The sequence below is a fragment of the Sesamum indicum genome, linkage group LG1, assembly GCF_000512975.1.
Source record: "Sesamum indicum cultivar Zhongzhi No. 13 linkage group LG1, S_indicum_v1.0, whole genome shotgun sequence".
Classification (NCBI taxonomy): domain Eukaryota; kingdom Viridiplantae; phylum Streptophyta; class Magnoliopsida; order Lamiales; family Pedaliaceae; genus Sesamum; species Sesamum indicum.
In genome coordinates, this window is record NC_026145.1 from 8,393,391 (window position 1) to 8,405,700 (window position 12,310).

Here is a 12,310-nt window from a genome sequence, read left to right on the forward strand (position 1 = left end):
TTGGGTGGGGTGGGGTGGGGGCGATTGTGATTGGATTGTTGTGGTTTGTAAATAATCCTGCATCCATTTGAGATGGAGATGAACCTCATGTAGATACACATATATGCTTTATTTTCTATTTGATTGTGAAGATTTCACGTTTCCATTTGTTTTGTTTGAGTTTGAGACAGTGAGTGAAAATTAAAGATAAACATATTAGTATGTTTAATGAAAATTTTTAATTTAAATCGAGTTTAGTTAAATCTGAATTAATTATATGCAATTGCGGTATGAATGGTATATATCAAACAAATTAACCAATCACATAATACTTATATCATAATTTAATTTGGATAAGGATTTTCCATGTTTAATTTTGAATTTTATTCATGAGGATATTGTTTTGCTATCTCTTGGTATTATGGGTTTGAGTGTGAAATTTGGTTGTGGTCATGAAATAAGGACAATCAAGAGTTTGCAAAAAAGTTTTCTTCATATTTAGACAATAGTCTGAGTAAATTTAACTATTCTTACAAAGTAATAACCATAATATTACTACTCGTTAATTATTGTTGAACAAAGATGAATAATTTTCATAATTCTCAGAAGGAAGAAGCGCATGCACCAATTTGCTGGCTGCTGGTTAGTTCAGAACAGGGCAGCGGGCTAACTTGGACCGCGCCTCCACTTACATCAGAACACTGCCAGGGCAAATCTCTCTGCCCTGTGGCGCCACCGAGGCTAATATTCGAGAGACAGATCCCAGAAAACGGTGCATCCTTCAGACCGCGAATCAGACCAGGTTGCTGTACTCTGTCACCCCATACATCCTTAATTTTAACATCCTTCAGAACAGGAAGTGCTTTCGGGTTATAATTCTCGTCTGGATGGTCTCCAACGTCACCCGAAATCTTTATTCCCTTTCTTGCTTTGTCCATGTAAACATTTGATATTGTGATGTTTCTTATAACACCTCCTCTACCGATGTTTGTCTTCAAATGAATGCCAAATCCCATATTGAACAGGTTTATGTGCTCGGCTAGAACGTCCTCGACACCTCCGGATGTTTCACTTCCGACAGCAATTCCAGCAAAGGGCGATGACCCAGTTACCCTTCTAATTGTTATATCCTGACTAGGCCGACCATAAGCAATTCCGTACTCGTCCCATCCACTCTTCACGGCTACTAGGTCGTCTCCTGTCGATATGTAGGAGTCCTCGATGCATACATGGGAGCTCGAGTCTATCCGGAAATCATGAGGATAGAAATATCAGTATATGCCAGAGGGGCACCTGAATCTAAACTAAGGCCACAGAGTTTTGTTAATGATGCCTTATCACACAAGACATCGTACATATTGGTGAAACTAGGTTTAACCACAACCAACCAATTACACAAGTGTTAGGAGCACATACCACATGATTGGTCACTCTTTCTATACTGCACATCAATTACAAAACAAGCGAATGCAGTAGCACATGATTTAGTTGGATTTGACCACACCTAATTCGAACTAGAAGTTCCTATTAAGCCAAAGATATAAAGGTGACATTCAAGTATCTAAAATTACAAAAATTCTTGACCAAACCAGTCACATGGCAACTAATGCAGTCGCCATTAATACCTCAGCCGAATCTGGTTTGAACTAGGATTTCCCAATTAATTAATGGGCCAAAAGAACTTCTGTGGCATGAACATCAATCTAAAGAGGAAAAGGGTAAAGAAGAATTGAGAAGATACAGAGAACACAAATTCTGTTGATATATTACAGCAGGGGGCTTTACATATTGAAACACTAGTTAAAATACTCTTGACTTCCTCTCTTACAAAATTATAAGTGAACTATAAATATTTATGGCATTTTATGTGATGAATTATGGCTGAATCAATCTTGAAGCGATAAGGATATTACATTATAGCATACCTGGATCAATTCCATCAGTGTTGGGAGAGTCAGCAGGAGCCACTATGGTGGCATAATTTATAACAACATTGCTGCCAACAGGAGAAGAATGAGTAAAACCAGGTCAACTCTATATCACTAACAGGAATATAACAACCAAACCAAGTGCATTATAGTGTAATGGATGATACTTTTTTGTTAAAATTCCTGATATTCTACTACTTGAAATAAGCAAAACAACAAAGTATGTAATATTCCCTGGTTAAGATGTGCATTTATATGTCACTTGATTAAAATCTTTTCCAAACATTTTAAGCAGGGAATAACAAGTGTTTGATAGTTTACAACCACAAAAGAAAAAGTAACTCTCCACATTATAAACAACTCATAGCAGCTACTAAGTTGTGAGATGATAGCAGATAGATGTTATTACCTGCAATATACAGGGTGTAGGTTCCAAAAGGGCGAGTTCTTGAAAGTTATATTGGAAATTATTATACTTGTGGAATTCAACAATTCAACCAGGTTAGGTCTGGTAAACTTCAGAGTTCTTTGCCTCCACATGTTCCACCAGACGTCACCTTGGCCATCAATCGTCCCATTTTCACCTATAAAGAAAGCAAATATATGAACAAAAGAATGAAAATAAGTCAGCTATTTCCACTTAAGAAACATGACTCAAGTTAATTGTTGGGTCTTTAATGTCCTTCCAGTATCATATTCCAGTAAATCATGAAATTATTTTGGTTAATCATTACCACTATTGTGTTAATCCATGAAAACCACTATTAAAATTTCAGTTAAACCCTCATGATTATCTGAAAGATTTCCTTGAGATTTTTGCTTCTGAAGTCTAAAAGGTATTGTCTCATACGTTCACAGCCCATGAGATGATCTCTCTCAGACTGACCTGTGATTATCACATCATGGAGCCCATCTCCATGTATGAAGCTCATATATCTTCCGCCAGGTAATTCTCTCCCTCTTCCATAAGAAGGCAAGGGAGATAATAAGGGCCATTCCTCAGTATCCTGCAGCAATGAAAACGGAAACATACAGTTCAAAACAATCATGGATTACCATGTAAAGTAGAGATTGCTCTTAATCAAGACAAATAGCCTGATTTATCGTAACAAGATACATTTCAAAGCACAGATAATTAAACTTTCTAATTCTTTGGTCCAAACGCAGATACTAACTGAAGTTTTAAGTTTGTCCATTTGAAGCAATCAAATCGACTGATAATTAGAATGCTGAACTTAAACATTACTCCATTATGGTTGTGCCAAACCTCCAGTAAAAATAGAATTGAATAAAGCCCCACAACATAAGAAAACATTCACCTACACCAGAGGCAGATACATCTTACAACTCAATGCCTGATACCTACTAACATATGCAAGACAATGATAAAAATCAAGATATGTCGAATCATCACAAGCTTTTTCAACTAGTAAATAAAACGTAGAACACAATTTCAAATTAAGATGATGAAGGGTCGATTATAATACCACTGTGGCTTTGATAACAGCACCTCTGGCCAAGTACAGAGTCATGTGGCTAGTGAGATTAAAGGGTCCAGTTAAATACTCCCCAGGAGGAACGTAAAGAAGAGTACCACCTCTCCTGTGCAAATGCTCAATTCTGTATATTGCTTCCTTAAAAGCTTTTGTGTTCAGAGTCACTCCATCACCCACTCCTCCAAAATCCGTGATCGATATCTTATCATCACGATACCTCATTGGCACAATCCCCGAGCACGTTACCTCCTCGGCATTTGCCAACGCCAAGCAATTTATCAAGAGTACTATAATTCCAAAGCACACGAAAATTGAAAAATCAAGGCAGCTCATCTTGATCTGATTTTGAATCCAGAGAAGGAGAACCTCAGAACAATTGGTGGAAAATAAGTGGATTTGGTGAAGAAAAAACAAACAGAAGGCAACAAAAAAGAAGTATTCTGTAGAGTTGGATTTCGCCGACAATAATTAGCAATAACCAATAATTTGTGGTTAATGCAGTTGCTAAATTCGGATTATGGCAGCGATTTTGCAGTTGAGTACAAGCAAAAGAGTACAAAAGAGTGTTTCCTTGTATTCTGCTTCTACAAAGGCATTATAACGCAGAAAAACACAGAACGAAATCCTATTATTAAATCTCCATACAGAAAAGTGAGATCTGGAAAATGATCCAACGAGAAAACTCCAAACACGGATCTCCTACAATGATTATACAGAAAATCTGCGATACAAAGAAAAAATGAGCAAAACCAAAAGGAATGAGATATCAAATAGAGAAAATAACCGCAGCAAAACGTAGAAACAACTTAGAAAGCTATGGCAGAAAAGGGAGAAGAAAACACAGAGAAGTGAACAAAAATTACTCAAACGAAAAACACTCACGCAAACACAAGTGTGTGTGTGTGTAGTGTGCAAAGCTACCTGAAGTTGCAAGCAGAAATTTTGCTTTGTCTGCAAGTGGTTGTCTTCACTTCTCCAGAGAGAGAGAGAGAGAGATTTAAGCGGAACTGAGCATCTCTCTCTCACGCAAACACAAGTGTGTGTGTGTGTAGTGTGCAAAGCTACCTGAAGTTGCAAGCAGAAATTTTGCTTTGTCTGCAAGTGGTTGTCTTCACTTCTCCAGAGAGAGAGAGAGAGAGATTTAAGCGGAACTGAGCATCTCTCTCTTATTTTTTAACTTGTAGGAAACGAGTAATAAATTAACGGATAGTTCTCGGGGTCTGAGGGATGTCTGATTTTTTGATAGAAGTGGGGGATGTCGGATTGACGCCGTGACTGTTGTCGGATTTATTCTTTCTACTCTTTATACTAATTTATATTTCTTTTGCTCATCTACATATTTAATATTCTTAATTAGACAAACTTATTACTGACTTATTACATGTCAAATAAATTTTATCTGATTAAATTACCCTTATAATGGGTAATATACCTCATTACATACATTAATTCATGAAAATATGTAAGGATAATCTAGTCATAATTTTTTTTTATTTGCAATAATGTGAAATAAGTTAATCGAGATAAATATAAATTTTTATCCAGTTTTTTTTGTTAATATCAGTATCCTGCAATTTTGACTCACAAAGTAACTTATTTTTTTAAGCTGAAACAAATTTCATTGGTACTAGATATAATTTTTTAAATCACGAGGATTTAAGTGTAATTATATCAAAGTTTAGAAGAAGAAAGTGTAATTATTCCATATGTTTATAATAATATTCACCCTCTAAAATATATTCCTTAGAAAAATGATTTGGTTTTGATTAAAAAAATTAAAATAACAATACTCTTTTGTTTCAACTCGTCTGCGCCATGTGTGGTTGTCTGAATTCTTATTGCTAACTTATTGTAGGCAAAATTTAAAATCTAACCACGTAGAAATCAAAAGAGAAATCAAGACATACGCTTAGCTCCACCAAACGTCTTGACATCATGAATGTGTGTATATTCACAAACTTATCTTCACTTAATTTAAGGATAATTACATTTATACCTCTTGATCTATAATCTATTTATATAAACTACCTATATTTTTGTATAATTACAAAAATCAATCCTAACCCCTAAAAGTAGGAGTAGTTTGTGTAATGATTTTGCCTTTTTTTTGGGGGGGGGTGTAACTTTTTAAAAAATATGGGTGGTTTATGCAAATAATATTGACGTTTCTGATGGATATATGTATATTTTTTTAGAAGATATGGATAATTTGTGCAAATAAATTATAAATCAGGAAGTGTAAATGTAATTATCCCATTAATTTAAGACAAACATAACACAACATATCCTTTTGAATACTCAAACAATAGTACCTATCATAAAGAATTATAATATTTATTAATTAAATATAAAATAATAATTTTAATATAATATAAATATTATTTCTATATAATCAATTTATATATAAAAACTATATAAATATATGAAGAGAATACTGAAGATTGAAGTCATAAATTTCCTTTCAAAGGCCTACCAAACCTTATAAGCGCTTCAAAATATTTTATAAGATGTTTGAAAATTTATAATATATTAAAAAATATTTGATAAATTTAAGAAAAATCTTATAAGATTTAAAAATAAGAACTTACGAGCTTATAATTAGCTTTTCAAAAGTAAGGAGTCGTCAATTTATTTCTAAGATCTGAATAAGTTTTATCAAATTAAATTACAAATTTATCAGTACTAACATCTTATATGCTGTATAATCTTGTTTTTATCCAAACAATACTTTATAAATTTATTTTTAAAATTAAATCTAACCTCTTATGAGCTCAAAAAATAAGTTATAAGATGAATGGGTTTATAAAAATTTTCAGATAAATTTAGCCAAACACCCTCTTAATAATTTCAGATAAATATGTATTCATTAAGATGGCATAACATAAGGTGAGTACGAACGAGAGTTAGAGAGCGCGATAATTTGTCTCAATAATTGATCCATATTAATTTATGGTACAACGCGACGTAATTGGTACTCTATTACGTAAGATATTGTCTATTTTAATTTTAAAAGTCAGATAATTTTATACTGGTAAAAGTGTATAGCTGGGACAAGAGAGTTTAGAGTTATACCCATCTAATGCCTCATCAGTCATCAATGTGGGAAGAGAAATTGGTGGGAGGGGGCCCTGTAATCATACTAGAAAAAACCTACCACACACACAAAATCAACAAATCACTTTAAGAGAATTTTATGGGTGATTTTTGAAAAAGTGCTTTCAATATATAATTTTGAAATATTTAAAATGTTAATTTTTTGTTTTTAATACTGTTAAAAGAAATGTTTTTGAGCTAAAAGCTAAATATATTATGGTGTTATTTTATTTTGTACTACTTTACGCTTATTATAATAAATTTAATTTATATGTCCCCTTTAATTTATTTTTTTTTAATATACATGTCTCAAATTAATATTGGAGATTTTAAGTAATTTGAATAATTTAATATCATCAAATTTTACAATTTTAACTATTTCATATTTCAAATTTTTTGTATGTTATTTGGTACATATCTTATATTATTCCGATTGAAAAATATAAATTAAGTAGCTTTAATTAATGTATGAATATATATGATGCGCATTAAAGTCACGCGGTACTATAATGGTTGAAGAATCTTGAAAGTCCTAATATCAAGGGAGGACTAATCTGTAAAATCGAGATTAGCACTTTGATGCTTAATTCAGTAACTAGATTTACTGAAAAAGAATATGAAAATACTCGAAATAATGTAAAAAAATTACACTGTGGAGTTAAAATATTGAAACTGAGTGAAAATAAGTGTGTGGAGTGCAAAAAATGAGCAGGGAGCTCGTAGCCTTGTTGTTTCGTGAGAGAGTAAAAGTAGAAAATCTGCGTGATCAAAATTACCAATTTGATTGCACCATGACTTGTATTGATAGACAGTTCTGGAGTAAAATTTGAGAATTTGTTATGCTGATATGCATACCATTGGAAAGATGTATTAGCTAAGTAACAAAAAGATTGGAATGGAATCTGAACTTATTTGGACAGAGATATGATGATTTGAATGAGTTTTGACTCGATTAATATAGAGGAAAATAGTTGGAGATTTATTAGTATGATTTGACAGGAGACGTGGAGAGTTCATATGACATAGAATCTATGTTGTTTCACGAGTCATCCTATTGAATCTGATTTGTTTGTAGATCATGTCAGGTTAATATAAATACAGAAATCATAGACTTAGTACTTTGCTCATAGGCCAGCAAAGTTGGGCTTGCTGAGCTGTTTGAGGGGCCCACTCTTTGTCTTTGGGCTTTTGAAAGAAAATTAAGAGGGGATATCAATATTTTTTTTTTAACTTTAATTTACTTTTTCGCTTTATTTTAACAAATAATACTCATTTTTTATTTTGCTATAACGTTCAAATTTTTTTAGAAAAATCACTTGTCGGTAGATGTCGTTATCGATGTTGAATGATTACTTTATTTAAAAAATAAAAATCACTAAAAATATGAATAATTTAATATTCAATATATCTAATTCATCCTCTTGGTATTTGAATTTTTAAAATTCAATTTTTTTCATGGAATATTTAATACGTGAAATTCTTTTTTCATGAATATGTGATGGTCTTATTTCAAAACCCGTCTTTTATTCCGTTTGGTTTATGATATCATATTAAATAATCATTCAATTTAAACTTTTAGATTACGAGAAAGAAAATTTTATTTAATATTTTGGCATTGATTAAGGAATTGTTCATAGTAAAATAAAAGTTGATTTTAGAGGGTGTTTGGCTAACTTATTAAAAAATATCATAAACTTATATATCTTATAGAATATTATTTTAAGTTTATAAGACGTTCGATTTTATTTTAAAAATAAGATTATAAAGTTTTTAAATAAAATAAGATTATGGTGATAAATTTATGATTAATTTGAAGAAATATTTTAAAAAACTTATAAGTTATAAGCTCATCAACCATTTCGACATAGGACATGCACACTTTACTTCGTATTTGATTGTTAATTATTACTAATAGTTCGTACCAGTTATTCCCTACTTGAGTGGTGAGGTTGAGATCTCATAGACAAAAGATCATGAGTTTGAGTCCTACGAATATAAATATTTAGTATTATGTTGTTTTCTTATTTACTTTGAATTTATTGTTTGATTTATAAACACTGATGTGTTACGTATTAAATATTATAATATATTAATTTATTTAAAAATATAGATTAATATTTTTTTAAAAATATAAATAAAAATAAAAACTTTTACCAACAGGCAGTGGACACAAATGTAATTCTGAATAATTTGGGAGCAAATATTACTTGCCAGCCCATTGGGCCAATTTGGGCTGCAAAATGGGTATTTTTTAAGGTCCCACAGTTGTTTTCTGAGCCCAGTGGAATCTATGTTGCATTCTCGTTATTTTTTATGCAAGCAATCCTCTTGTGATATCGCAAATGAACAAATTATCCCTTTATGAAAATAAATAATAATTTATCTCCCTGTATTTTTTAAAATATAACAATTTATCTCCTTATAATTTTTAAAATGAAGCAATTTACCTCCCTGTACAGGAGGTAAATTGCTTCATTTTAAAAAGTATTAGAAGGTAAATTGCTATATTTTTTTTAATAAGGGGTAATATGCTCATTTTAAATATCACATAAAGTAAATTTCTATTCACCCTTTTTTTCATTATCCTACTCAGATGATCAACGCTCAAAGATCACTTAAAATATGATTCACAACATCGGATTACTTGTCGAAACAAGAAGAAAAAGTCCATGTGGAAAATAATGGGGAAAAGCAAATTCTGTGTTTATGTCGTTAGAAAAAATATAATTTTCTACTACGGTTAATTATTATAATTAAAAAAATCATGATAAATATAAATTAATCACAGTTTCGCAACAGTTATTACCTGTTGTTTCTGCAAGTGTGGTTAATTGTAGTAATTTACCACGTTTTTTAAGCCATGGTCATTTATAGTATAGCGAAAACTCTTTTTTTTTTTTTTTTTTTTTTTTTTAGTTTGATATATTTGAAAGTATGAATTTTAAATACCTAATTCAATGATCTCAAATCCTTCAATTCTTGTTATGGATTATATTTTATGAAATATTGATGGATGTTAAATTATTTTCTACATAAGATTGTTTGATTTTTTTTTTTCTATTTCTTAGAAATTCAAATAGTTTCATCTAAATATAGTCTTAGTAAATTTTTTAAATTTGGGATTATTACAGCATCCTTAGGTATACTATTATAAAGAAAAGAAGCGTCATCGACACAAATTAACGATTTTAATACTATTGTACCAATTTTTTTGTGATTTTCAAAATACCATTCAACTGATAAAGTAAATAACTACTTATTCAACTTTTTAAACTATATACTAAAATAACTATCCAATTAATATATTTTATTTTAATTTTATTATATATTTTAAAATATAATATTATTTATTATATACACGTAAAAACCACTTCTATTCGACGTGAAAAGAAGGGATGCCCTATGGAGGTTATTGCCATTGTGTTGTCAAGGCCAAGTAGGCAAAACCACTTCCAACCCATACATATTTTTAGACTCACAACGCCCGTTTGGACCACAAAATTTCACCTTACAAAGCTTTATTCATCACGAGAAGGCATCATCAACACATGAGCTCAGAAATTAGTTGGATAAATTCGACTCGCCAAACATAGCTTTAACGTGGTGCACCATCACCTTTTACCCCATGATCTTTATAATTACTGCATCATTTAGCTTTACACCATTTGCCAACAAAAATTAAAATATTTAAATAAATAATTTTGGATTCTAAAAATAATTAAAATATAACAAAATTGATGTCTCATGAACAAATTCAAAATCATAAATTCAAGAATAGTCGAATATGCAGATATTTTTCTTAAAAAAATTATTTTATATTATATTGATACAAACATTAATATATAATAATACAATGATGACTTATATATATGTTTAAAAACTTTGTGATTTACTTAAAAAAGAAACCACTTATGATTTACCATATAGAACTAAAAACTTCCTAAATTGTTGGAGTAAAATGGATCCACAAGGAGAAAGCTTCACACCCCAAATCCACACGAACTCACATTTATTACCACCATCACCACATCCACTCAACTCAGACATTCTTCCCCAAAATCTCTTACCTATCAAGAATTCATTTTCTCCTTCACGCCTTCTAATTCGCAAGAACTTCCCAAATCAAATCCGGGTCGAACGACGGCACCCGAGCTAGCGAGCACCCATCCATCTCCATCTCCATCTCTCCCACCACCTCCGCCGCCGGACACCACTCGTTTGAAACAGACCCCCCGCCTCTCCAGAACTCATCTTCTGAAACGCTGCCGCTCAAACTCTCAGCATTCACCACCGACGACACGGATGAATCCGCCGTCTTCACCGCTGCTTTACTGTCAGAATTGCTGTTACTATTGCTTTTGCCTTGTGATTTCTTGGGAGCTCTGCGGGCTTTCTTCTCCCTCTTCACCTTCTGCCATATTGCCTGAATCTTCGCGTCCACGGCGTTCTTCAACGCGTCGAGTCGGGCGCCGTCGCCCAGCCCCAACCTGGCGGGGTCACGCAGGTTCGGGAAATTGAGGCGGGCGTACTCCCCACGCAGCTTGTACGCCGCCCTGTCGTAAGCGTAGGCGGCTGCTTCCGCCGTCTCGTAGGTGCCCAGCCAGACTCTTATCCTGTTCTGCGGCAGTCTTATCTCCGCCACCCACTTGCCCCAGTGCCTCTGCCGCACCCCTCTGTACAGCTTGGTCTTGCTCGGGCTGAAAAATGGACCCGGCCCATGAATCGGGCTTGTGAAGGAAGAAGCTCTTGGAAGAATCGAAGGGCTTCCTCCATTTCCGCCGGAGAATTGGTGAACCAAATCTCTTTGCCTGAGGTACACCGACGAGCCCAGAGGCTCCGAAAACGGGCCAGTCTCCGGGCCCGATTGCTCACAGTGTGAGAAAATCGTGTCCAAAGTGTTTGAATTACTGCTCAAAATCAGCTGCGACAGAGATAACCCAATATGAGAAGCATTCCCAGCGTTGAACGCAGCGGGTTCTTGAATTCTGGCCATTGTTCCTCGTAGTTTTCTTGATCAAAACAGGAGAAAACAGAGGAAGAAGAAACAGGGCACTGATAAAACCGTCCCTTTTCCTCAAGTTTCACAAGAATTTAAGAAAGAAAAACAAGAACACAACTTGCAAGAACAGAAGATTACACGAAAACTAGGTCAAGAAAACTAGAGATGCTACGGTGATCGTGTGAGTAGATTAGGATGGAGAGTGAGAAGTCAGTAATGAAGAAGAGCAGCTTTCAGAGAAAAAGAGAAGAGAGCCTTTGATGAAAATATGGGGGCTCTTTGTAGGTGTTAGGTAAAAAATGATTTCTGAGGTCTGAGGGGTTTTGATCTCATCTTTGCTGTATTTATAGCTGAAGAGTAAGGGAAGCCCTCTGCTTCTTTTTCCATGCTGTGGCAGTGGGAAGTAAGCACTTCACATTTATGGCCTCAAACTTTACCTTCATGGTCTTATAAAATGATTATTCTGCCATTGATACTTAAAAAAAAATAAATTTTGGCTATATTATAAATAATCACGATTTAAAAATTATGATAAATCAATACTATTAATAATGATTAAATAAAATCAAAACAAAAACTTAAATATTTATCATGATTAATCAATATTCGTCATGATTCTTAGCGTTGCCGAAATCATACGCCATGGTTCTGGCCACGTCTAATGTTTTAGCCACACCTGCAGAAACAACGACCAATAGCCGTTGTAAAGCCATTGTTGATTTGTATTTGTTACGATTTTCTTTTTTTACCTAAAATAATTTACCGTAGCGAAAAATCACATTTTTTTTCTAATGTGAGAGGTGATAAATTTTTGG

General features: G+C 33.1%; 2 protein-coding genes across 4 annotated transcripts; both read right to left on the reverse strand.

The window, feature by feature from the left end:
* LOC105158621 (probable polygalacturonase) lies at window positions 454-4,547 on the reverse strand. Of its 3 annotated transcripts, none has more exons than XM_020696359.1 (6): window positions 4,469-4,547; window positions 3,395-4,124; window positions 2,794-2,914; window positions 2,317-2,491; window positions 1,905-1,975; window positions 454-1,222 (listed from the first exon to the last, which is right to left on the reverse strand). In XM_020696359.1, exons 2-6 carry the CDS (start codon window positions 3,734-3,736, stop codon window positions 582-584), a joined length of 1,350 nt encoding a protein of 449 aa, XP_020552018.1. In that variant the 5' UTR covers window positions 3,737-4,124; window positions 4,469-4,547; the 3' UTR covers window positions 454-581. The 3 variants fall into 3 exon arrangements, with proteins under 3 accessions (XP_020552018.1, XP_011073737.1, XP_011073743.1); XM_011075435.2 differs by lacking the exon at window positions 4,469-4,547 and adding an exon at window positions 4,325-4,426; XM_011075441.2 differs by lacking the exon at window positions 4,469-4,547 and adding an exon at window positions 4,325-4,420 and having other exon boundaries at window positions 3,395-3,742.
* LOC105158636 (ethylene-responsive transcription factor ERF061-like) lies at window positions 10,367-11,823 on the reverse strand. The gene has a single exon (XM_011075454.2). The coding sequence runs from the start codon at window positions 11,487-11,489 to the stop codon at window positions 10,596-10,598; it is 894 nt and encodes a 297-aa protein (XP_011073756.1). The 5' UTR covers window positions 11,490-11,823; the 3' UTR covers window positions 10,367-10,595.

Coding starts and splice junctions, on each gene's coding strand:
- LOC105158621 (XM_020696359.1), bottom strand. CDS start 3,736: ATGAGCTGCCTTGATTTTTCAATTTTCGTGTGCTTTGGAATTATAGTA. Junction 2,915..3,394: donor CTGTTATCAAAGCCACAGTG/GTATTATAATCG, acceptor TCATTGCTGCAG/GATACTGAGGAATGGCCCTT. Junction 2,492..2,793: donor CCATGATGTGATAATCACAG/GTCAGTCTGAGA, acceptor CTTTCTTTATAG/GTGAAAATGGGACGATTGAT.
- LOC105158636 (XM_011075454.2), bottom strand. CDS start 11,489: ATGGCCAGAATTCAAGAACCCGCTGCGTTCAACGCTGGGAATGCTTCT.